The 12,570-nt window shown below is 42.4% G+C and overlaps 1 protein-coding gene across 3 annotated transcripts in view; it reads right to left on the reverse strand.

Annotated features, from left to right (window-relative positions):
- The window catches only part of LOC117357105 (gamma-secretase subunit Aph-1b-like), a 28,825-nt gene extending 19,049 nt beyond the window's left edge, over positions 1-9,776 (reverse strand). Inside the window, exons 1-4 of one of the 3 annotated variants that reach the window (XM_033937385.1) lie at positions 9,733-9,776; positions 7,977-8,116; positions 3,776-3,946; positions 3,258-3,331 (exon numbers count right to left, since the gene is read on the reverse strand). In XM_033937385.1, the coding sequence (XP_033793276.1) occupies positions 3,258-3,331; positions 3,776-3,946; positions 7,977-8,089 (358 nt within the window). In that variant the 5' untranslated portion in view covers positions 8,090-8,116; positions 9,733-9,776. Of the gene's footprint in view, positions 1-3,257; positions 3,332-3,775; positions 3,947-7,976; positions 9,442-9,732 lie in introns of those variants that run through there. The other 2 variants (XM_033937396.1, XM_033937375.1) reach the window with 2 other exon arrangements.
- Between the last annotated feature and the right edge of the window lie 2,794 nt (positions 9,777-12,570).

Here is a 12,570-nt window from a genome sequence, read left to right on the forward strand (position 1 = left end):
GAAACATCTTTTGTAATCTAGAATATATGGTAATTCTTTATTATCCACCAGTTGTAAATTGACTCAGTTGCTATGTAACATCTCCTGTGATATTGAATGTACTATAATTCTTCAATATAAACTGTAATTAACTCTTCTCCTGTAATGTAATTCTACTGGAAATACCCAGATATCTTCTTTATTGTAATCCGTGGCTATGTTACATCTGCTGCGATATGTATTGTAACTCTTCACTGTTACTTGTAATCTACTCTTTTCCTGTAATGTAATTCTACTGGAAATGCCCAGATATCATCTTTATTGTAATCCGCCTAGAACCGCAAGGCACAGGCGGAATAGAAATCCCTAATGTAATGTAATGTAATGTAATTCTAGAACCCTAAAAACAAGCAGGAAAAGCATAAGAACATCAGAACAGCCTTACTGGGTCAGACCAATGGTACATCAAGCCCAGTAGCCCGTTCTCACAGTGGCCAATCCAGGTCACTGGTACCCGACTAAAACCCAAGGAGTAGTAACATTCCATGCTACCGATCCAGGGCAAGCAGTGGCTTCCCCCGTGTCTTTCTCAATAACAGACTATGGACTTTTCCTCCAGGAACTTGTCCAAACCTTTCTTAAAACCAGCTACGCTATCCGCTCTTATGCATTCCAGAGCTTAACTATTCTCTGTGCATGCAGTGTATCCCTCATGGAATTCTTTCCAACTCCTCAGCTTATTTCTGGTGGTGGATATATGTTTATATGTTTCTGTACATGTGTGTTTCTGTATGTCTGTGATAATGTGGAGATGACAAGGGAAGGCACTTTGAAAGGTATAATTCCTTAATCACAATGCTACAGTCAATCAAGCCTAGATAGGCATACTCCTTTTGTAGGAGCTGTACCTTCCACAGAACTATATCGGGCACATTTTTTTTTTTTTTTTTGTAAGGGCTCATTTATCTTCTGCCCTCCACCAGAGGCGAAACTTCCTCCATGTCACTTCCTTCCTTCTGTGACTTTAGCTGCCTTCCAGCGCTCTGCCCTTGGATTCTACCTACAGTTCCTGTATCAAGTTACAATGGATGCAGGCAGGGGGGGAGTAAAGAACTGCAAATAGGGGGTTTTATCCTCAAAACAATGTCCAGACACATAACTGCTCTGTATAAGTAGCTTGGAGATGCTAAGCATACCCAACATTACAAAAATGTGAGCTAGTAGATATTGCAAACATCTTCAGCTCAATGGAAATGCTTACCTAATGTCAAAACAAAGAAAAATCAGAACCACGGTCCAACCCCTGTGGCGTACCCCAAGGATCGCCATTATCCCCAACACTCTTCAATCTCTACATTGCATCCCTCGGCACTTGCCTAGACAAAATAGGCTTAACCTCCTATAGCTATGCAGACAACATCACCATCCTCCTTCCTTTTGACCAACCAACGTCCTCCATGACAGACACTACACTGAACTCTAGAAACAGTGGCAACATGGATGAAAGACCACAAACTAAAACTGAACCCAGACAAAACAAAATTCATACTTCTCAAAAAAAAACCCAAAAAAACCCAACCATAACCAATCTAGTAATCAACTCAATCACATACCCCATTCAACCCATTCTAAAACTTCTGGGAATGACGATAGACAGATGCTGCACCATGCAACCACAAATCATCAAAACAATACAGAAATCATTTGCGGTCTTGAGAAACCTAAGGCAAGTTCAAAAATTCTTCGACAGAAAACAATTCCAGCTCATGGTCCAGTCCCTAGTCCTAGGTCTCCTTGACTACTGCAATATCCTATATCTCCCCTGCCCCACAACAATGATAAAACAACTACAAACAGTACAAAACACAGCCCTGAGACTAATCTATTCACTAAGAAAACACGACCACATCCCCGAGGCATACTTCGACTTACACTGGCTCCCAATTCAAGTAAGAATACTATTTAAATTCTACTGTCTATTATTTAAATCCATAAATAGTGACAGTCCAGCCTACTTGAACAACCGCCTAATCCAAGCTGCCACAAACAGACACAGGAGAACCCAGACACCATTCACATACCCTCCAATCAGAGACATCAAACGGAAAAAACTGTATGATGGCCTTCTAGCCACACAGGCAGCAAAACTAGACCACCAACTCTCCAATCTACTAATCGCGACCCCAGACTACAAAACTGTCAGAAAAGAAATAAACACCCTGCTATTCAAGAAATCCATGAAGACTAACACCGTATGACACATTTCAATCCTCTGAAGCATCCCACTCTACTCTGTAACACCGCTGGACATGTCCAGAAATCCTCTTCTGTAATCCGCCTTGAACCGCAAGGTAATGGCGGAATAAAAATCACTAATGTAATGTAAAAACAATAATATTTTTATGAAGGAAAAGGATCTCAGACATGCGCTTCCAGAGAGCGTAATAGGGCAGAGTACGGTACTGGGGTTCAAGAAAGGATTGGACAAGTTCCTGCTGGAAAAGGGGATAGAGGGGTATAGATAGAGGTTTACTGCACAGGTCCTGGACCTGTTGGGCCGCCGCATGAGCGGACTGCTGGGCACGATGGACCTCAGGTCTGACCCAGCAGAGGCATTGCTTATGTTCTTATGTTCATATATTTTTTCAGCCAAAGGCTTTAAAAATAATTTATTTCATTAAAGATATGAAAAATATGAAAAAAGAACGTTTTTCAGGATCAATGAAAGAAACCACTATCCAGTGATAATCAACAGAATCTCAAGTTGTCTGTGGTTTGGATGTCTGAGATCCTCCTTTTCCTTCATAAAAATATTATTGTCATTAGGTTATGATGGTACGATTATAGGCAATTCCATTAAGCTGAGGATTCTGGACGCTAAGCATACCCAGCTCAAATCCCACCGTTCCCCTCTCTCCCACTGCCACAGGTCCACTGCCTTCCCAGGTCTGTGACTGTGTTGGCCATGGTAAGAACCAGGAAGATGAACCCCTGCTAGCTCTTCCAGTTCCGCCCTTCTGACATCAAAGGGAGTGGAGCCAGCAGAACTGGTCCTGTGTGTCCTAATGTCTTCATCACTGCCACTGATGGCCTAGGATGGCAGCAAGAGGGTGACTGGGAGAGAGACAAAATCAGAGAGAGAAACAAGGCATGGTCAGAGTTGGGAAAGGATAGAAAAAAGAGACAGTGAGAGAGAATCAGGGCCATGTGCAGCGTCAACCAAAAAAGCAAACAGGATGCTAGGAATGATTTTAAAAGATTACACAGGCAGTACTCACCGTATGCCATCTGTTGGATTGAGATGGGAGATTGTCCATCGTCACTGAGAGCGGCAAGGCCTTCGTTTGCCTTTCTAAGGATAGAAGAACAATAATTACTAAACTCTTCTCCAATACCCAGTCAGGACACTAGTGGTAGAGATGAACATGGGTTAATGGACAGAAAGCTGACAGATGATCATCTAAGGCCAGGAGAAATACCGCAACGGATGGCACTCGCTGGCAAAGCTGGAGGGGAAAGCATCTTACTCTGTAAAAGGCTGAACTTAGATCAAACCTGGGGCTAGACTAGAATTTAGGGCAGTTGGAAAGCATCAAGGGATGATGGGGGCTGTTCAAACATTCCTAACAAGCAGAAATCTCTACTTACCCATAACACTTAGCAAGAATTCACCGCTTTTATCCATTCCAGAGCAGACTCACTTTGCAAACTGACGTCCCTTGCCTGTGCTTTGCATCTCGCTAGGTATCCTACATTCTGTATCCTGAATGCAGACGTGTTTATAACGTTGACTTACCTGAGCAGCAGATAGTAGATAAACCGAAAGAGTTCCTGCAGCAATACTGAGAAAAACAGACCGAAAATAAGGAGCCCATCCTGAAGCAGGTGGTTGGTGGGATCAGCAGCCTTAATTCCAATGAACCAAACCAATGAGGACAGCAGCAGAGACAGCAGCCAAAAGAAGGCCCTGAAATGAGAGAGGCAGGAAGGTTAGGGGACAGTATGACAAGGCTGTGTCTTAAACCTAGCCCAGAAAACCCAACTCGGCACAGAACATGTCCATTACACATCAAATACTCTGACTCAATACCCCATAAGAACCTCTAAATTGCCATACTGGGACAGACTGAAGGTCCATCAAGCTCAGTTTCCAACAGAGGCCAACCCAGGTTCCAAGAACCTAGCTAGATCCATGGACTTCATCTACTGCTTTTCTGTGCTACAACCAAAGCAAGTTACATATTTGGTGTGGGTTCATTCAAGTTTCATTTTAATTTGATGAATCGCTTATTTAGTTTTACTAAGCGAGACACAACATTAATAATTAAAAAAAAATAAAAAAGGAAAAGGCGTATATTAAAATAATGGGTTAGACCGACAGACTTACGGACTAATCAATACATAAGGCAAAGAGGGGCAGAACTACATTTCAATATTTTAAAGTGCAGCAGAGAACATTAGGGAGGGTAAAATAGAAACCTGTCCCTACTGGGCCCACAATCTGTTTTGTAACTGAGGCAATTGAGAGTTAAATGACCTACCCAGGGTCACAAGGGAAAGGGACAGGGACCTGTACACTTCTCCCTCCATATTTGCTGTGAAAGGGGATTAACAGAACTGCAAATACAGAAAATAACATGGTGGGAGACCTGGTCTGTTCCTGAAGGAGAGGCAAAACACGGTGAAGAAAGTGCTGGGAATCATCTGATGTAATTTGGGGGAGGAGCCATCAAGCTAAAACCGTGAATAATCGAAACCGTGAATGCTGAAACCGCGAATACGGAGGGAGAAGTGTACACTGACTTTTTAAATTATACAACCACACTCAAAGCAGTTTACATACAGGTACTTCAAGCATTTTCTGTCTGTCCTGGTGGTCTCACAATCTATCTAATGTACCTGGGGCAGTGGAGGATTAAGTCACGTGCCCAGGGTCACAGGGAGCAGCGTGGGGAGCTGCAGTGGGAACTGAACCCAGTTCCCCAGGTTCTCAGTCCATTCAAGGACTAGGAAGCATGTGATGAATCTGCTACTAAATAGTAGATTTAAAACACACCAGACAAAATATTTCATCACTCAACGTTGCCAGAGAATGTGGTGGAAGCAGTTAGCTTAGTGGGGTTTAAAAAGGATTTGGTCTACTTCCTAAAAGAAAAGGCCTTATGCAACATAAAACCTGTTTTTCTCTTTTGGGATCTTGCCAGTTATTTGGACACGGGGTGGGGGTGAGGGTGCACGGTATGGCAGGGAAGAGCAGGGGGCACCCCACGCAATTATGCTTGGCACCACTGCCCTGGGCATCAACTTCCCTCGCTACACCACTGAGCAGATGGTAGAGTAGATTTTGCTTCATTGGTCTGTATCAGTTTCTCCAACTGTGATGGGTTCAATAACATATAATGTTTGCCCTGAAACTTCACTTGACATTCGCTGACTTTTACAAAGCTGCGGTTGGTGAGGTAAATGCTCCAATGCTCTTAGAATTCCTATGAGTCGTTCTTTTCCTAAAGAAATTTATCAATATCTTATTTCAATTTGGGGTTTTGCCAGGAATTTGTGACTTGGATTGACCACTGTAGAATCAAGAATACTGGGCTAGATGGACCATAAATCTTATGTCTTTTTCTTCCCCTCTATCAAAAGTCACCAACAAGGTAGCTCTCAATGTGGTTTCTTGAATAGATGTTTCCAGCAATGTGATCAGATCTGCTTCTATCACCTCTTCAACCCCTCCACCAACAATATTTTTCATAGAAGCAGGAATGTAATAATTTTTTGAAATTTTGGACAGATGATTGGTCAATAGTCAATCAGTTAGCAGATAAAATATCTTATGGTGAACAAATCTTTACAATCTGGAATTTTCCCTGATGAGTGTAAAATAGCAACAGTTAGGCCCGTCTTGAAAAAAGTAGGATCAGATAGTGATCAGATGTGTAATTTCAGATCATTTTTAGCAAGGTATTAGAAAAGGCAGTTTTATTACAATTGGAGGAGTTTGTAGAGGCAAATATTTGTTTAGATAAGAATCAGTTTGGGTGCAGGGAAGCCCACAGTATAGAAATGCTTTTAGAAACATAGAAGCATATGGCAGATAAAGGCCAAATGGCCCATCCAGTCTGACCATCCGCAGTAACCATATCTACTGTGGATGTGTTTCGAATAGGAGTAGACCAAGACAAGTGTTTTGGCCTTGTGTCTTTGGACATATCAACTGCTTTTGATTCATTGGATTTGACTTTACTTTTAGCTAAATTAAGGAAGTTGAGTGTTGCAGGGTTTCTGCTGAAATGATCATATTTGATGGAGAGATCAATATGCGTGCGTAGTTGGGGAGTTATTTCAACTACGGCACCTGTTACAAGAGGGGTGCCCCAAGGGTCCTCATTATCAGCAACTTTGTTTAACATCTATATGGCCCCATTGGTGAATCTGCGAGAAGAGATGGGAGTCTTGTTTTGTATGTATGCCGATGATGTTAAGTTCTTTTTCCACATAAAGGAGTGGGGTGAAGGACCTATGAGTAGGATTCGTAGATGGAAGAGTATGAATGGGCTTGTGCTGAATGTAGAAAAGACAGATTTTATGATTGTGGGAAAAGTAAGTGAACATCTTTGGCCCCAGAGTTTGCATGGAAATCACTCTGTTGGGGGTTATACTTGAAGCAGGAGGCGAGGATAACTCAGATGGCGTATTATGTACTGAGAATGTTATGCTTACTGGATGGAATTTTCGAGACATGCTACAGAGTATGGTGTTGTCAAAACTGGATTATTGCAATGCCTTATATTTAGGTATTGCGACTACTTGTGTGTGTGTGCATTACAGGCTATACAGATTTCTGCTGCTCAAAAGTTGATGGATGTGTCACGTTTTAATCATATCTCACCTATACTGAAGAAGTTTCACTGACTTCCTGTTCAATTTTGCATGAAATATAAGATAATACAATTGGTACATCGGGATACTTTAATGAAATCTTACACAGGATGTATATTGAGATCTTAAAGTCAAATGTTGTTAGATGTGGAAAGACGCAAAGAGGTACATTATGTTGATACAGCAAAATCCTCCTTTTCATTGGCTGGCCCAGTTATATGGAATGATATTCCTGGGATGTGATAATGTTTTGAGGCTTAGGAAATTGTTAAAAACTTATTTTTTTTTGTCCAGGCATTTAATTGAAAAGAACAAGCGTTCTGTACCATTATTATAGCTTATGGGTGATGTAAACAATGTGGGATTTGTTCATTGTTCGTTTGTTCAACTGATTATAATTGTTTTATGGTAAGCCACCTAAGTTTTAGGTGGATAATAAATATTTTAAATAAATAAAATCTCCATCATAAACTGTTCTAATGTCAAATAAGGAACAATCCTATTATTATATGGAAAATTCCAAAAAGGTAAGTTATTTGCTTGCAATTGGTTCTCCACCCTTTCTAAGCTATTCTGAAGCAAATTATTCCCTTTCATCTCTTCCAGAACTTTAACTTTCCCAGATTGATCATCCAGTCTCCCCCCTCTTACCACCCATCCAAGTGGAGGCAAAATAATAATAATAATAACTTTATTCTTCTATACCGCCACAATCTGACGACTTCTTGGCGGTTTACATCGAAGAGAGCAGGACAATCAGCGAAGTACAAAATACAAATAGCAAAAGTACAATATATTTCTTAAGGATAATCAGAGTAGAATTATTGCAATTATTAAAGAATTACATTTTGTAATTTCTATTTAGGAAATAAATCTATCAAATAGTACAGTATTAATTTATTTCCGAAAAGCGCCGTAGGTCAACTTGGCTCCACTAATATATAAAAGTCCTATCCAAAAATTTCCTATATCTACAACCAATAATCTTTGGGTAGGCAAATAAATGACAATTACTGGTTCTCCTCGTGGGGTTGTATAGCACAAAATGAGATAGAACTGAAGTTTTGGTTAGCTAACCAGGTTCCTACAATGTACATGAAGAGACAGGAATGGCTTACCCTGCAATGAGAATGATAACTCGAAGGGGGTCTTTGGCAACTGTAAAGAGAAAAAGTCCCAAAGATGGGCCAAAAGCGATGAAAGTGCATCCAAAAAAGATAGGCAGCGTCATCTCCACAATTCAGCTCGAGCGCCAGGCCTTTCGAAAGAGAACCGGAAAGTCAGTCAGAAGAGCAAATCTCCAGGTCCCTCAACAGGACTCCTCAGAAGCCGGGAATGTAGAGTATTCCAAGAATGGTCACCGTGAACTTGTCCCATGCAGGATCCTCAGGAGTATTTCAGGAATAGCCCCATGGATTACAAAGAACTCTGAATTTCCTGAAAAACTTGGGAAAGGACCTTGAGAGACTCAAGGAGACAAAATACTGGTGTATGGTTATGTTTTTCTGGCTGGAGAGTGGGGAAGTACAAAACTGTTTCTCTCTCAGACTCTGCTGCTCTTAAGAGACCTTGGAGAGCCACCTAGGTGAGGTTCAGAGAGGTCACTATATGTGAATAGGGTGAAGTGGTCCTATCTTAATCCCTTTCTCTTGCTTAGGGGTTCTGTCTCAAGACAAGTTGAGGGCACTATGTCCCTAAGTTACTTGTCTCTTTCTCAGGTAAGAGGCCTGTATCTCTGAACCCTTGGCTCTTCAGCTCCTGTCTGCAGATGGTTGTGTCCCTGAGCCCTGTGGATGTTATGTGGAGAATGTGACCTTGAGCCTGGAGATAGATAGAAGGAAAGGGGGTGGGGGGGGGGGGGGGTTGGAGGTAGCTTACACTTTTCAATAGTAGTTTAAGGCAATTTACATTCAAATACTGTATATTTTTGACAGGATGAGAGGGCAGTGTCCCTGAGCTGTATTCCTGATCTTTTTTCTGTGGTTTTGGAGAGGGAAATATGACCCTGGGCCCTTCTGACTGTATATGATAAGAAAGGGCTGCGTCCCTGTACTCTCTCTCTGTAAATGGGGTGATGGGTTCTATTGTCTCTGTGTTTAGGGACAGGGGAACATGAGTCCCCTGTCTGTTTTTTGGGAGTAGGGAATATGACCTTAAGGTACTGTCAGAAGATGGGAGTCTGAAGATGAAGGGAATGTGACAGGGAGTCTGCAGACGGGATAAGGGTTGTATCCTCAAAGATAGGGTGAAGGGTTATGTTTATATAGATGGGTCACTCCCTCTCTATAGATAGGGTAAAGGGTTGTGTTTTGTGGCTCTCTCTCTCTCTGTAGATGGGATAATGGGGTGCAACCCTTGGCTCTGGTGATCTCCCTCAGAGTTTGCCCTCCACTGAGTCTAAGAGGTCTGTGTAGGGAAGTTTTGAATGTGTCCCAAAATCTGTGACAGGTTTAAAGAGCTGCACCCTCTTTGCCCTCCACCAGGGTCCTCCTGTCTGCCTCTCTCTGTGTCTCTTTGTCCCTCACTTACCCCCCAGCTCCCTGCTCCCTCTCTTTTCATCCCTTTTCTGGATCTCTCAGTCTCAAAGTGTCTTCCGGGTTCTCCAGGCACTTACATCATATCCCAGCTTTAAATGCACTTCTTAAAAGAGCAATAATGGTGGGCCCCACCTCCAGAGCCATGATCGGAGTTACGAAAGACAGAGAGAGAGAGGGACAGAAATGTACACACACATTTTGATATACAATATATATGCTGTGCAGAGAGATATACACAGAGCTACACACATTCTAATGCACACAGAGATACACAGATACTGAATCACATGGAAAAACACACGTGCAGGCACCCCAGAGTTGCACAGAAGCAAGTTACCTCCTGCCCTCTTCTTCTCCCCCTTGACTAAAGCTCTGACTGCATCACTTGTGTGCTGACAGCTTGCGGGGTGAGGTGGGATTTGCCTTCTAAGTGTCCTCATGTAATGTCCTCTCTGTATCCCTTTCCCACCTCTGAGTATGTCTCTGGCCTATCTGCCAATCCAACCCTTTTACACTTCGATGTCCCTTTCATCCCATATCTACTGTCCCCCCTCTCTCCCCCCCAGCTCCACTCCTCAGTTAACATTCCTTCTCTAGGGAATGGTGCTTGTCTGTGCAAACATTCCCAAACTTGCCAGGCAGTGGGAACAATTTGTGTTCTTATCCCAGAATCCCTTCAGTTTAATATAGTCTGGGAGATGGGAGAGGTTTTGTGGAATTAGAAAAGAGTAAACCGGTAAGCCTCACTTCAGTTATTGAAAAAGTCATGGTTTTAGCCACTGCATTTTTCTAGCAAAGAAACAAAAAAAAGAGAAAGGTATCAATACTCAAATACCAGGCCATTCTTCAGGAGTGGAGTGATCACTGAGGGACCACCCACCCCACAGTAGCCAGCCCCCCCTGCAACCAGCCACAGAATCCATGAAAACACAGCAGTGAGTGTGCAGAAACTGAGCTCATGTATTAACACATGGGGACCATGGTGGATCACTTTTATCAAGCCCTTTCAAAAAAAGCCCTGGTTTTAGCAAAAGTAAATTGTACTAAAGAAATCTGACTAAATTATTTGACTTGGTGACAACAGAACTGGATTGAGGACATGCGCTAGATGTAATTTACTTAGATTTCAGCAAAGCTTTGACATGGTTTCTCATAGGAGGCTCTTGAACAAACTTGACAGGCTGAATTTAGAACCCAAAGTGGTGAACTGAATTAGAAACTATATGAAGGACAGATGCCAGAGGGTAGTAGTTAATGGAATTTGCTCGGAGGAAGGAAAGGTGAGTAGTGGATTGCCTCAAGGATCAGTGCTGGGGCCGATTCTGTTCAATATGTTTGTGAACGACATTGCCAAAGGATTAGAAGGAAAGGTTTGTCTTTTTGCAGATGATACCAAGCTTGGTAACAGAATAGATACCCCGGAGGGAGTGGAAAACATGAAAAAGGATCTGCAAAAGTTGGAAGAATGGTCTGATGTCTGGCAACTAAAATTCAATGCAAAGAAGTGCAGAGTGATACATTTGGGGAGCAGAAATCAGAGGGAGATGTGGAGGTGAGAGGCTGATATGCACAAACAGGGACCTTGGGGTGATAGTGTCTGAGGATCTGAAGGCAACAAAGCAGTGTGACAAGGTGGTGGCTGTAGCCAGGAGGATGCTAGACTGTGTAGAAAGAGGCGTAACCAGTAGAAGAAAGGAGGTATTGATGCCCCTAAATAGGTCATTGGTGAGGCCCCATTTGGAGTATTTTGTTCAGATTTGGACTACTGCAATTCACTATACGGTGGCATTACAGAAAAAGAACGCAAGAGACTCCAACTACTACAATACACAGTCGCAAGACTAATCCTCAAGAAGAATCGATACAAAAGAGCAAGTCCACTACTAGAACAACTGCATTGGCTATCGATGAACAAGAGAATCCATTTCAAGATAGCATGCATGGTTCGCAAAGGGATCTAAGGAGAAAACTCGGAGGGGCTAACATCTCATATCAAAGTCCCACATTTGTTCTTCAACTCACACGTGACACAACGCTTTAAACTACCCCTCCCATCACCTCAAAAAAATACGGCAGAAGAAGATATTTGAGGCTACCTTCAAATACCTAGCTGCCCACATTTGAAACAAACTACCAATACAACTAAAAAAAAACCACCACATACCTTGACTTCAGGAAGAAACTAAAGACATACCTGTCTCCCTATAACCACTCTCTTATCCCCTTATCTCATATCCCTCTCTCTCCCCTTCCTCCCAACAACCATCCCCACTCTAAAAATGTAACATCCAAAACTTGATCTAATTCTTATTGTATACTACATAGATTCCTTGCAGAAAATTGTATATATAAGAAATTGTATTGTATTTGGAGGCTGAATCTGGCAAAAAAAAAATGTTGAAACAGTTCAGAAGAAGGTGACTAAAATGGTACAGGGCTTGTACCAAGACATACGAGAAAAGACTGGAAGACCTAAAAATGTATACTGTAGAGGAGAGGAGGGACAGGGGAGATATTAATGCAGACATTTAAATACTTGAAAGGTATTAATACAGAAACAAATCTTTCCAGAGGACATGAATGGAGGCTGTGGATTAGTAGACTTAGGAATAATGTCAGGAAATTCTTTTTCACAGAGAGGGTGGCGGATGCCTAGAATGCCATCTTGAAGGAGGTGGAGGGGTCTTGGGATAGAAACATAGAAAGATGACGGCAGAAAAGGGCTATAGCCCATCAAGTCTGCCCACTCTACTGACCCATCCTCTTAAGTCTATACCTAGTGACCAATTCTTCAGATCGACCCTCGTAGGGATCCCACATAGGCATCCCATTTATTCTTAAAGTCCAACACGCTGCTGGCCTCGATCACCTGCACCGGAAGCTTATTCCAACTTATACTTCCTGATGTCGCCATGAAATTTCCCGCCCCTGAGTTTGAGCGGATGCCCTCTTGTGGCCGAGGGTCCTTTGAGAAAGAAGATATCATCTTCCACCTCGATACGTCCTGTGATGTATTTAAATGTCTCAATCATGTCTCCCCTCTCCCTACGTTCCTCTAGAGTACAGAGCTGTAATTTGTTTAGTCTCTCTTCGTACGAGAGACCCTTGAGCCCCGAGATCATCCTGGTGGTCATCCGCTGAATCAATTCGACTCTGAGCACATCTTTACGGTAAT

This window comes from Geotrypetes seraphini, chromosome 1 (assembly GCF_902459505.1).
Source record: "Geotrypetes seraphini chromosome 1, aGeoSer1.1, whole genome shotgun sequence".
Classification (NCBI taxonomy): domain Eukaryota; kingdom Metazoa; phylum Chordata; class Amphibia; order Gymnophiona; family Dermophiidae; genus Geotrypetes; species Geotrypetes seraphini.